Genomic DNA, 13,545 nt, shown 5'->3' with positions numbered 1-13,545 from the left:
GGTATCGGGGGTCAAAGACAGGTAGATGGGTTGGCATACAGATCAGCCACAATTGCACAGACTTGTGGAACAAGCTCAAAAGCCTAAATAGAACCCTACAGTTCAGAAGGAGGCCATTCAGTCCTTCGAGTCTGCACTGACCACAATCCCACCCAAGCATAACCCTAAACATTTACTCTAACTGGTCCCCTGACACTAAGGGGCAATTTAGCATGGCCAATCCACCTAACCGGCACATTTTTGGTGTGGGAGGAAATTGGAGCACCAGGAGGAAACCCACGCAGATACAGGGAGAACATGCAAATTCCACACAGACAGAGACCTGAGGCTGGAATTGAACCCGGGTCCCTGACGCTATGAGGCAGTAGTGCTAACCACTGTGCCACCATGCCGCCCCCTCCTGACACTCTCCTGTTTCTTTGCTTTAACTCTAGCCATTAAAACTGCAATGAATGGATAAACAAAGGTCCCATCTACCTGCTCCAATAGCTCAGTGTTAAAGATCCCAGGGAACTATTTGAAGAGCACACAACTAAAAGTGACCTGAATTGCATATGTGGATGTCAGGCTGGGTTTCAATGGCATGACAGTTGAATGGACTAGCCAATATGAACTGTTCAGATAGGCAGTATAGCCCCTTGATGCCAGGTAGCAGTGGAACTAAATCTCAGCTTGGTCCTTGCAAAACACTTTCAGAAGGTCTCTAAACAGAGAAGACAGATATGAGTATAAAAGCAAATTATTGCAGGTGCTGGAATTTGAAACCAAAAGAGGAAATGCTGGAAAATCTCAGCAGGTCTGGCAACATCCGTAAGGAGAGAAAAGAGCTGATGTTTTGAGTCCAGATGAACATAAGAACATAAGAAATAGGAGCAGGAGTAGGCCATCTGGCCCTTCGAGCCTGCCCCGCCATTCAATAAGATCATGGCTGATCTGTCGTGGCTCAGTTCCACTTTCCCGCCCTCTCCCCATAACCCTTAATCCCCTCTCTTATCAAAAACCCATCAACCCGCTTCTTAAAAATATTTAGCGAGGCAAACTCCACCACTTCAACGGGTAGAGAATTCCAGATATTCACCACCCTTTGAGTGAAGAAGTTCCTCCTCAACTCCGTTCTAAACCGCCCCCCCTTTATCTTGAGGCTGTGCCCCCTAGTCCTACTGTCTTTTTTGAGCGGGAAGAGTCTCTCCACCTCTATCCTATCCATCGATGACCCTTTGCCAAAGCTAGAAGGCATAAAAAGTGAGACAGAAATCCTGTCGGAGAGAAGAGCAGTATTTCTTCAGGCAGATACTAGTAATTGGCAAAAGAATGAGAGGAAATGTGAGGATTTTAAAAAAAACACCATTAAAAGGCAAATTATGATGATCTGGAACGCAGTGGGTGGTGCAATCAGATTCAACAGTTAACTTCCAAAAGGAAAAAATCTATGGGGTGAAAAGTAGGGGTGAAGCTGCCCAGGTTCACTGGGCCAAATGGCCTCCTTTTGTGCTGAATTATTCTGACCATCAACAAGAAAAGCAAAAGAGTTACTCACTTGGAAAGGCTGGAACTTTCTGGAAAAATTATTTTCAGGCAAGAAGGAGACATCCCCATCGAGATACAAGGCCACAACCTGGGAGATTGTTCTGGAAGCTAGTCTAAGAAGGGGTTGAGTGGGGGAAGGGAAAGAAAACAAATATTTTTAAAAGACTTTCTACACACACACTGCATGAGATTCAAATGATAATCAGCACAATCACAAAATGATAATTCGGCTGTCCTGCAATTTTTAACGTTTCAGGCTTAAAAACAGTTCTCTTGGAATGAGGATTTACTGAAAACACTGGCATCTATCGCCATCCCCGAATATCTGTGAACCTTCTACAACTGCTGCGAGCGATGTGATACAATGCACTGACAGACTAGGTCACTTCAAAGGGAAGTCAGCCATGTTGGCATAGAACATAACAGCGCAGAACAGGCCCTTCGGCCCACGATGTTGCGCCAACCAATTAAAAAGCAATGACCCTCTAACCTAAACCAATCCCTTTCCATCCATAAACCTATCCACGGATCTCTTAAATGCCCCCAAACTAGGCGCATTTACAACTGCAGCAGGCAGGGCATTCCAATCCCTCACTACCCTCTGGGTAAAGAACCTACCTCTGACATCCGTCCTATAACTACCACCCCTTAATTTAAAGCTATGCCCCCTTGTGCTAGCTTTCTCCATCCGAGGAAAAAGGCTATCACTGTCCACCCTATCTAAACCTCTAATCATCTTATATGTTTCAATAAGGTCCCCTCTTAGCCGCCTTCTTTCTAACGAAAACAACCTCAAATCCCTCAGTCTCTCCTCATAGGACCTCCCCTCCATACCAGGCAACATCCTGGTAAACCTCCTCTGCACCCTCTCCAATGCCTCCACATCCTTCCTATAATGTGGGGACCAGAACTGCACACAATACTCCAAGTGCGGCCGCACCAGAGTTTTGTACAGTTGCAACATGACGCTGCGGCTCCTAAATTCAATCCCCCTACCAATAAACGCCAAGACACCGTAAGCCTTCCTAACAACCTTATCTACTTGATTCCCAACTTTCAGGGATCTATGTATACATACACCTAGATCCCTCTGTCCATCAACACTATTCAGAGTCCTACCGTTAGCCCTATACTCTACACATCTGTTATTCCTGCCAAAGTGAATTACCTCACACTTTTCCGCATTAAACTCTATCCGGGACCTCTCGGCCCAGCTCTGCATGGACTAGAGTCACCTATAAGGTCGAGATGGGGCATGTTTACATACGAGCATATGAACTCTAGCAGAAGGCCACTCAGCCCTTTGAGCCTGCTCCACCATTCAAAAAGATCATGGCTGATCTGGCCGTAACCTCCTGTCTAATCCTCCGTAACCTATCATCCCCTTATTTAGCAAGAATCTCTCTACCTCCACCTTAAGCATTCAAAGACCTCACACCCTTCTCAACTCCCGTGGTTACAAGCCTAGCATGTCCAACCCACCCATTCCTATATTAGTTTAGTAAAGCTTCTCTGAACTGCTTCTAACACATATACACCCTTTCTTAAATAGGAAAACCCAGACTGTACACAGTACTCCAGATGTGGCCACACCGATGCCCTGTATAACTGAAGCATTAAAACAATCACATTCCACTCGTTTTCCTAATTACTTGGTACGTCTACAAACTAATCTTTGATGGTTCATGTACTAGGGCACCCAGATCCTTCTGCATCTCCAAGCTTTGCAATTTTACCATTAAGAGACACTAACAAACTGGGATTTTATCCACAATCTAACAGCTTCACACTTATTGATATCAGTTTTTAAAAAACTGAAATCAAATTCTCAAACTGTTGCAGTGGGATTGGAACTGAAGCTCTCAAAGCTGAAAGGAGGGAAACTACCCCGTTGTCAACTTTTGATAATTGGCAGAAAAAACAGAGAAATTAGAAGAATTTTTAAAGAAGTATTTTATGCAGCAAGTTCCTGTGAGCTGAACTTTGGAGCCTAATAGGGCAGTGGAAACAGTTCAACAGTAACTTTAGAAAAGGAATTGGATTGATACTTGAAGGAAAAAGAAAATCAGGCTCTGGGGAAGGAACAGGGAAGAGGGGTTAATTAGCTGTTTCAATTAGCTAGTACAGGCACAATGGGCTAAAGGTCCTCCTCCTGTGCTGTATATTTCAATGATAAACAGCAGCACAAGAGAACCATGCCAATGGGGTGAAACTTTGCATGCTCCTGACATCACTGCACATCAGTCATTCGGGGGTGAGCCAGGGTGAAGGACAAGGAATCTCCAGGGTGCAGACGGGTTGGAAGCCACAGCTTTTCCAGAAGAGAGAAACAGGAAGCAGAGAATAATTGATTCCACTGGAAGGAAGAAACAGGAAAGGAATAGTCTGTCCCAATGTTTGATTCCAATGTTTGGAAATCTACATACTCCTTTACAGATTCGGAAGGAAGTGCGTTTATACGAGGATTCTAAACTCCCAATCCCCTCGTCTTCCAGTCATTGTTTACTCAAAGTGTTGAGTTTTGTCTCCGATTATCTCTTGTGCTTCTTGTGGACACACAAACACTTACTGGAAAGAAAGTACAAATGACGCAGGCAACCACTTCACCACAATGAGTACACGTGATGAGTACTGGCTGAGTCAGGTGGGGGTAGGAGCAGGAGCAGGACAAGTGAAACACAGAGACCTTTAATTTCATTCTGTTTCCACATTCACACAAGAGCTTTTCAGAATGTGAGCTGAGTGTGTGAACGGGATCAGGAAATTCCCAAGGCATCAATAACTTGTATTTATGTTTACATTAGTTTTAATGTAACAAAATACTTCAAACTGCTTCACAGGCATGTCAGTTAAAAGCTGACACCAAGTCAAAAGGGGGAGACATTAAGGTTCAATTTTAAGGAAGATCCTTGAAAAGAGTGGAACTTGAGGGGGCTTGGACTGCGAAAGGCAGGGCTCCCAAAGGTAAAGTGAAGGAGTTGGCAATGGACAGGGAGCAGAGCTGGTAGAACGCAGCCATGTTGAAAGGCTGTAGAGGTGGACAAGATTATTAAGATAGATCCTCACACCATAGAGGATATCAACACGTGGATGAGCATTACTGGGAGCCAATGCAGGTCAGCAAGAAGTATGGACCAAACCTTTCCTGATCTATCCTGATGTCACTCCAGCAAGTTGTACATAGAACCATAACTCCTTGCCACACTGGCCAAGAAGTGACAATCGAGACTGGGAATCCAGTCTGGGACTTAATGGTTTGTATCACTTAGTCACAGATCATAGATCATAGAATCCCACAGTGCAGAAAGAGGCCCTTCGGCCCATCGAGTCTGCACCGAACACAATCCCACCCAGGCCCTAACCCCCATATCCCTACATATTATACCCACTAATCCCTCGAACCTACGCATCCCTGGACACTAAGGGGCAATTTCTTAGCATGGCCAATCAACCTAACCCGCACATCTTTGGACTGTGGGAGGAAACCGGGGTACCTGGAGGAAACCCATGCAGACATGAGGAGAATGTGCAAACTCCACACAGAAAATGACCTGAGCCAGGAATCGAACCCAGGACCTGGAGCTGTAAAGCAGCAGTGCTAACCACTGTGCTACCGTGTCGCCCTGAAGATTAACTGAGTGACTCATGGCAGGGGCAGTTTGGGGAGGTGTGGAAATGTAAATGAGAGGGAGGCTGGTGAAGGAATTAATGTTCCTGTTTTCATTCCCCTTCTGCAGAATGATTGTTGCAATAGCCCAATCCTCTGAAAGTTAGAATCTGTCTCATCAGCTCCTGGAGTGAAGATAACTCCAGCTTTCTGGAATTACAGGTTGGCCCAGAAAAGAGAGGAATCTTTACCACACTTCATGAGGAGGAAATGGATCAGCAAAGCTGAAACAAACTATTTGCTCATGGTGATAAAGGTTCAAAACTGCATTGGGAAATTCAGGTGGAACTTTTCATTCAAAACTCATACAACTCCGTGGAATAAGAACATAAGAAATAGGAGCAGGAGTAGGCCATCTAGCCCTTCGAGTCTGCCCCGCCATTCAATAAGATCATGGCTGATCTGAAGTGGCTCAGTTCCACTTTCCCACTTTTTACCCCATAACCCTTAATTCCCTTGTCTGCCAAAAACCTATCTACCCGTGTCTTAAATATATTTAGCGAGGTAGCCTCCACCACTTCAACGGGCAGAGAATTCCAGAGATTCACCACCCTTTGAGTGAAGAAGTTCCTCCTCAACTCTGTTCTAAACTGCACCCCCCCTTATCTTGAGGCTGTGCCCTCTAGTCCTGCTATCCTTTCTAAGCGGGAAGAATCTCTCTATCGCTACCCTATCCATCCCTTTCATTATCTTATACGTCTCTATAAGATCCCCCCTCATCCTTCTAAGCTCCAATGAGTACAGACCCAGTCTATTTAGTCTCTCTTCATAGTCCAACCCCCTCATCTCCAGTATCAGCCTAGTGAACCGCCTCTGCACTCCCTACAAGGCCAAAATATCCTTGTGCAAGTACGGCGACCAAAACTGCATACAGTACTCCAGCTGCGGCCTCACCAGTGCCCTGTACAGTTGCAGCAAGACCTCCCTGCTTTTATATTCTATCCCCCTCGCTATAAAGACCAGCATTCCATTCGCCTTCTTGATCACCTGCCGCACCTGCAGACTGGGTTTTTGTGACTTATGCACAAGGACCCCCAGGTCCCTCTGCACCGTAGCATGCTGCAGCTTTTCGCCCTTTAAATAGTAATCCCTCTTACTTTTATTTCTGCCAAAGTGGATAACCTCACACTTGCTGACATTATACTCCATCTGCCAGGTCCTCACCCACTCGCTCAGCCTATCGAGATCCCTCTGCAGACTTTCCACACCCTCCGCGCAATTTGCTTTTCCACTCATCTTCGTGAATAAGTACTTTTGATTCGTAAGATGTGGACATCGCTGACAAGGTCAATAGAGAATGACAATGGAGTTGGCAGCATGGGGAATTAAAGGACAATTCACATGCACTGCATGAGGGAGAAGGGACTGAAAGATGAAAAGATAGATCGGTAATAACTATCTGTAAGGATGTTGGGTGGAATGGCCAAAAATTCTTAAGCTTTCACATTGATTTTCTGAAGCCAGAGAAAATTTATTTACAAAGAAAAAAGTTGCATTTATATAGCACCCTTGACCAATGAGGACATCTGCAAAGTCTTTACAGGCAACAAAATACTTCTGAAGTGCAGTCAATGTTTAAATGTAGGAGACGCAGTTGCCTATTTGTGAACAGCAAGCTCTCAAGTTACAATGTGATTAATGATCAGATAGTACTCACTGGAGTTTAGATGAATGAGATAAATATTGATTTTCAGGGGACGACAGAATGTTGGCTCATGGGGGATATCTAGAACTAGGAGGCATGATTTCACGTTGACGTCTCCCATTTAAGAGTTTCTTCCTTAGGAACTGAGTGGCTTCCTTAGAAATTTCTGAGGGCATACAAGTGTTAGCTACTTTGCTGAGGGACTGGAGTCACATGTAGGCCAGACCATGCAAGGCCACAGATTTCCTTTCCTCAAGGACATTAATGGACCAGAAAAGATTTTTACAACATTGCCGTTGATTTCCTCATCACCTCTACGGTTGTAAGGTTCATGATGGAGGTTGTCCTTTCATTCCAGATTTATTAACTGCCAGTGGTGGGATTAGAACCCATATTCCCAGTGCATTCTGTTCTTCCTTGTTCAGTCACATTACCAATATGCTACCACCTCTACTTAAAAGTTAAAGATTATTTATTAATCACAAGTAAGTCTTACATTAACACTGCAATGAAGTTACTGTGAAATTCCCCTACTGATTGTGATTAATCTTTATAATTCTCTATCCCAGAGAACAGTGAGGCTGAGTTCGACAGATTTTTGATCTGCAAGGGAGTTGAGGATTTTGGGGGACAAGTAGGAAAGTGGAGCTTAGGCCACATTTATCAGCCATAATCTTACTGAATGGCGGAGCAGATTCGAGAGGCTTAATGGCCTTCATCAGCTCCCATATCTTATGTTCTTATCATTTGTTATAGCGATGTATAAATATTGGGCAGCCTCCTCTCCTTCGAATAGTACTGTGGTATCTTTTCCATCCATGAAAAGGCAGGTGGGGTCTCATTTGTCTGAAAGATAGCACAACTGACAGTGCAGCACTCCTTTAACACTGAGGTGCCAGCCTGGACTGGGGTTCAAATCTCTGAGGTGCGGTTGAGCGTTAACCATAGTTCAGTTCGTAGCACTCTTGTCCAAATCAAAAGGCCGTGGTTCAAGTCACACTCCAGCACAAAAAATGGTTAACAAAAAACAAAGAAAAGTACAGCACAGGAACAGGCCCTTCGGCCCTCCAAGCATGTGCTGATCATGATGCCCTAACCAAATTAAAAAAAACAACTTTCTACTCTTGCTCGGTCCATCCCTCTAATCCCTCCCTATTCATGTACACATCCAGATGCCTAAGTGTTATTAATGTGCCTGCTTCCACCACCTCCTCTGGCAGCGCATTCCAGGCGCCCACCACTCTGCGTGAAAAACGTCCCCCACACATCTCCCTTAAACTCCCCTCTCTCACCATGAAGCTGTACCCCTTGTAATTGACACTTGCACTCTGGGAAAAAGCCTTTGACTATTCACCCTGTCTATGCTTCTCATAACTTTGTAGACCTCTATCAGGTCTCCCCTCAGCCTCCACCTTGCCAGTGAAAACAATCCTAATTCATTCAACCTCTCCTCTGAGTCAACACTCTTGAGGTCAGGCAACATCCTGGTGAACTTCTTTGCACTCTCTGCAAAGCTTCTACGTCTTTCTGGTAGTTCTGTGACCACAAGTGCATGCAATACTTCAAATGCGGCCTAACCAAGGTTTTATATAGCTGCAAAATGATTTCCCAATTCTTGTACTCAAATGTCCCGCTGATGAAGGCAAGCATGCCATATGCCTTCTGAATCACCTTGGCACCCTGTCGTGCCACTCATACGGAACTGTGGACTTGCACGTCTAGATCCTTCTAGGTGTCAACATACCTAAGGGTTCTCCCAGTTACAGTATGATTCACACCGAAATTTGATCCTCCAAAATGCATCACCTTGCATTTGTCCGGATTAAATCCAACTACTATTTCTGTGCCCAAGGTGCCAATCTATATCCTGTTGTATCTTACAACAATCCCTGACAGCATCAACAATTCCATCAATCTTCATGTCATCGTAAACTCACTAATCAGCCCACCTAGTTTCTTCCAGATCATTTATATATACTACAAATAACAGAGGTCCCAGCACTGAACCATGCAGAACACCACTAGCTACAGATCACCAGTCTGAAAAACATCCCTCCATCACTACTCTGACTTGTATAACCAAACCGGTCCGGTATCCATCTAGCCAGTCCACCCCAAAGCCCATGCGATTTTAACTTTTGTACCAGTCTGCCATTTGGGAACTCGTCAAATGCTTTACTGACATTCTAGTACCAACTGTTCCATGTGGATATAAAAAATGCTGTGGTACTATTTAAGAGCTACTTCAAATGTCCTAGCCAATATTTGATCCCCAATCATCATCACAGGAACAGGTTATCTGGTCATTATAAGAACATAAGAAATAGGAGCAGGAGTAGGCCATCTAGCCCTTCGAGCCTGCCCCGCCATTCAATAAGATCATGGCTGATCTGTCATGGCTCAGTTCCACATTCCCGCCCTCTCCCCATAACCCTCAATCCCCTCTCTTAGCAAAAACCCATCAACCCGCGTCTTAAAAATATTTAGCGAGGTAGCCTCCACCACTTCAACGGGCAGAGAATTCCAGAGATTCACCACCCTTTGAGTGAAGAAGTTCCTCCTCAACTCTGTTATAAACCGCCCCCCCTTTATCTTGAGGCTGCGCCCCCTAGTCCTACTAACCTTTCTGAGCGGGAAGAGTCTCTCCACCTCTATCCTATCCATCCCATTCATCATCTTATACGTCTCAATGAGATCTCCCCTCATTCTTCTAAACTCTAACGAGTACAAGCCTAGTTTATTCAGCCTCTCCTCATAGCTCAACCCCCTCAACTCCGGTATCAGCCTAGTAAACCTCCTCTGCACTCCCTCCAAGGCCAAAATATCCTTGCGTAAGTACGGTGCCCAAAACTGCACACAGTACTCCAGCTGCGGCCTCACCAATGCCCTATACAGCCGCAGCAAGACCTCCCTACTTTTAAATTCTATCCCCCTCGCTATGAAGGCCAGCATCCCATTCGCCTTCCTGACCACCTGCTGCACCTGCAAGCTGGGTTTTTGCGACTCATGCATAAGGACCCCGAGGTCCCTCTGCACCGTCGCCTGCTGCAGTTTTTCGCCACGTAAGTAATAATCCTTCCTACCATTATTCCTACCAAAGTGGACCACCTCGCATTTGCCAACATTAAATTCCATTTGCCATTTCCTGGCCCATTCGCCCAGCCTATCTAGATCCTTCTGTAGACTCTCCACACAATTTGCCGTTCCACCAATCTTGGTGTCAACAGCAAATTTCGACACCCTACACTCGGTTCCCTCCTCCAGATCAATTATCAAATTGTACTTGTTGTGAGATGTTGCTATTCATAGATTGATTGTTTATTTCCTTGCATTTCAGCAAGTGATTACATTTTGAAAAGTACTTCGTTGGTTGCAAAGTGCTTTGGGACTTCAAAAGGAAAGACAAGCCCGTTTTCTTCTGAAACCACAAACCTCTGACTCAAAAGCAAGAGTGCAACAGTTGACACTTTGAATAGGTCCTACACAATGTCTCAAAGAGATTCAAAAACATTAATTGCTGAAGGAGTACAATGGCTTGCTATGCAGCACAAGCGACTACAGGCAGCAAGCAAGGTGAATGGCCACTTCCTAAGTTTCTGGTGCAGTTTGCCAAGGGAGGAATGTTGGCCAAGATACTGGGCAAACTACCTGGTTTCTTTGAATAGTGTGGGATCTTCACCTGACTGATGTTTAACCCCCTCACTGAAAGTTTAACATGCAAAACTGCCCACTTCATTCATTTGCATGATTTTTGTTTCGTCTTTCTTGGTATTGCAATCTCAACTAAAATGAAACAAACAAGAGGCCCCAAAATTGTGGGGAAAACATATCAATTACAGCATTTACGATTCACTCACTCATCAGATTCACTTTCAATAGTAACAAACAAAAAATAAACAGCACCATTTTTTGACTGGGACAGAGATTGCATCTTACATGAGAACATCAGAAATAGGAGTACACCAGATGGGTGCTTGGGTATGCTCCACCATTCAATATCATGGCTGATCTTCTGTGTCAACTCCATTTTCCTGCCCATGTTTCTTGAGACACCGAAAATCTAGTGATCTCAGCCATGAATATATTTCAAGTGGAGCACCACAGCTCTCCAGAATAGAGAGTTCCTACATTCAGAGCCCTCTGAATGAACAAATTTCTCATCTATCCTAAATGATAGACTCCACATCTTGAATCAGTACCCCTCATGTTCTAGGTTCCCTTGCCAGGGGAATAAACCTCTCAATGTCCATCCTGTCGAGCTCCTTTACGGTCTTGTATGTTTCAATTCACATCTTTACAGATAATATTTAGTCGACATGATCTCCTGGTTTATTTTTTACTCTTATTGGCCATGCGTTGTCCCATCACTCATGGGAATTTACATGGTTGTAAGGGGCGGGCAAGAAAGAAGTGGATGGTAATGATGACCTGGCCATGGTTGGGTCAGGCAGGCTTAATGAGCAAGATGGCTATTTCCTGATCACCAATACCTAATTTAAAGAATAGCAACTTACTCTGTCTGGCTGTGACCGTAGGCAGTGCTGATCACTGTTCCCAATGCCGTGATGACTTGTTCCTCACATAGGATACCAAGCAGGACTTCAGAGCCACAATCTAGGTCAGACATTTGAGAGAGTTTGGTCAGTAAAATGCACATTTCTTCATCATTTCATTCCCTATTATTACTATCTCCCTCCCTTCAGATCAAACCAACTATACTAAAATAGAAAGAGAACTTACAGTGTCCTAATGATGTTAGGGGTTGTAAACTTCAGTGAAAAGAAAACATGAGCTTGCACACGTATGGTCAAATTAAAAACAGATTTATTGGAAGAAATGTTCTATGCACCGAGTACGAACAAAGTAAAACAGCAACCTGTGTAATACCCTAATGACATCAGCATCAAATCACGTGATCAACTCTTAACATAATCATGCAACCACTTCAATATACAATATTCATCCCCCTTCGCTTCTGTGGATATGACAACAAATTACTACGACGTTATGCAAAGGATCAATAATATTCCGGACACAATGCAATGCATCATTAATCATCATACACAGTCAGTAAGAAAGTCTATCAGGAGGATATCTATTTCCTTTTCTACATTCTAAAATTAGGCTGTCCTTGATTCTAGTAAGATTTGGAACTTCAGTAGACACTTCTTCTTTTGGAACTAATTCTGCATCATTCTCATGTCGTAAAGTAGCTGAGAGGCAATTATCAGGCCAATCAGATTCAACTAGGTCTTCATAACAGTATTCACAATACTAGGGACTAAAGAAGCTGGGGCTTCTGAAGAGGATTCTGAGAAATTATTTTGAGATGACAATTGTTCAGCATGGTGTCACCAAACTAGTTCATCTTCGGTTTGAACCGTGTAAGAAATTGGACCTGTTTTTGCTAAAATCTCCTTGCTGAAATGAGCACTGTTTTGCCCCCACTTCTCATCTAGCACCTTGAGGTTGCAGTTAACACACTACTATTTCTGAATTTTCTGGAGGCAATAATAAATCAAATGTAGTTTTCAATCTTTTCTTTAAGAGTAATAATGAAGGTGAACTTTCGCTAGTCGTATGAGTAATGTTTCTATCAGATGCCAAAAACCTATTCTCATGAAGTGCAAATGAACCTTGCCCTTTTGAAACTTTTAAAGAATGTTTCAATGATTATATGAATCTTTCAGCTAACCCATCGGTTGATGGATGATAAGGTGCTGATTGTATATGCTGCATACCATTTATTTTGAGATAAACCTCAAATGCATGAAGTAAGCTGGGAATCATTTTCACAAACAATAGTTCTGGTTTACCAAACCTTGCAAACATTTTGTCCAATTTTTCAATGGTTTGTTCAGTTGTCGTCGGTCTTGTGATAACAACTTCTTTCCACTTTGGGTATAGGTCAACTGTGACTAAGATTGTCTAATCCTCAAACAGTCCAGCAAAATCTACATACAATAAAAACCATGGCATTTTAGGTCACTCCGAGGCTGTAAAGAAGACAACGGTGGTGTATTTCTTATTTGTGCATTTGACTGACACTGTCCCATCTTTCCTTTAATCTGAGCATTCAGACCTGTCTGCCAAAAATAACTGTGCTAATTCCTTCACCTGGGATGTACTAGGATGTCCTTCATGTAGTTGTTCAAGAACTCTTCCAAACAGATTAGGAGAATGATCACTGGGATTCCACACAATAGACACCCAGCATTCACTATCTCAAATGCCCATTTTGGAACATCTGTGACATGGTTGTTACTGTTTTGACTCCTTATGGACAGTACACAACTTATGGATCTTCATTCTTGCATCAAATTGTGAGGTCTCTATAGCAGCCAGTTCCAATGACACTATGATTTCTACTGCTGTCTTTAAAGTCAAAGCATGTTCATTTTAGACTCCACAAACTAGACGGTCTTGAAGAGTTTCTTTGATTGACTCACCAAACTCTCAATGCTGTGCAAGCCTTGTTAATGTTGCCACAAACTGAGCAATACTTTCACCTTCCACGCGATTCCTTCCGTGTAACCAGAACCAATCCACGATGATTAGTGGCGTTGGAGCATAATGCTCTTCAAGGATTTTTTCTCAAGGCATTGTAAGTCTTGGTTCCTGGCTTTGTTGGATGAACCAAGCTCCAGGGCAAATTGAAGATTTTATTTCCTATTGTACTGAGATAAACTGGTACAAGCAACTTATT

The 13,545-nt window shown here is 43.6% G+C and overlaps 1 protein-coding gene across 1 annotated transcript in view; it reads right to left on the bottom strand.

Moving 5' to 3' along the window:
- The window catches only part of mms19 (MMS19 homolog, cytosolic iron-sulfur assembly component), an 81,032-nt gene that overhangs the window by 25,042 nt on the left and 42,445 nt on the right, over nt 1-13,545 (bottom strand). Inside the window, exons 16-17 of the mRNA XM_080205943.1 lie at nt 11,354-11,453; nt 1,538-1,640 (exon numbers count right to left, since the gene is read on the bottom strand). Of these exons, the coding sequence (XP_080062069.1) occupies nt 1,538-1,640; nt 11,354-11,453 (203 nt within the window). The remainder of the gene's footprint in view (nt 1-1,537; nt 1,641-11,353; nt 11,454-13,545) is intronic.

Source organism: Carcharhinus amblyrhynchos, chromosome 17, assembly GCF_965287045.1.
Source record: "Carcharhinus amblyrhynchos chromosome 17, sCarAmb.v2.hapA, whole genome shotgun sequence".
Classification (NCBI taxonomy): Eukaryota; Metazoa; Chordata; class Chondrichthyes; order Carcharhiniformes; family Carcharhinidae; genus Carcharhinus; species Carcharhinus amblyrhynchos.
This window is presented reverse-complemented; position numbering and strand designations above follow the sequence as displayed.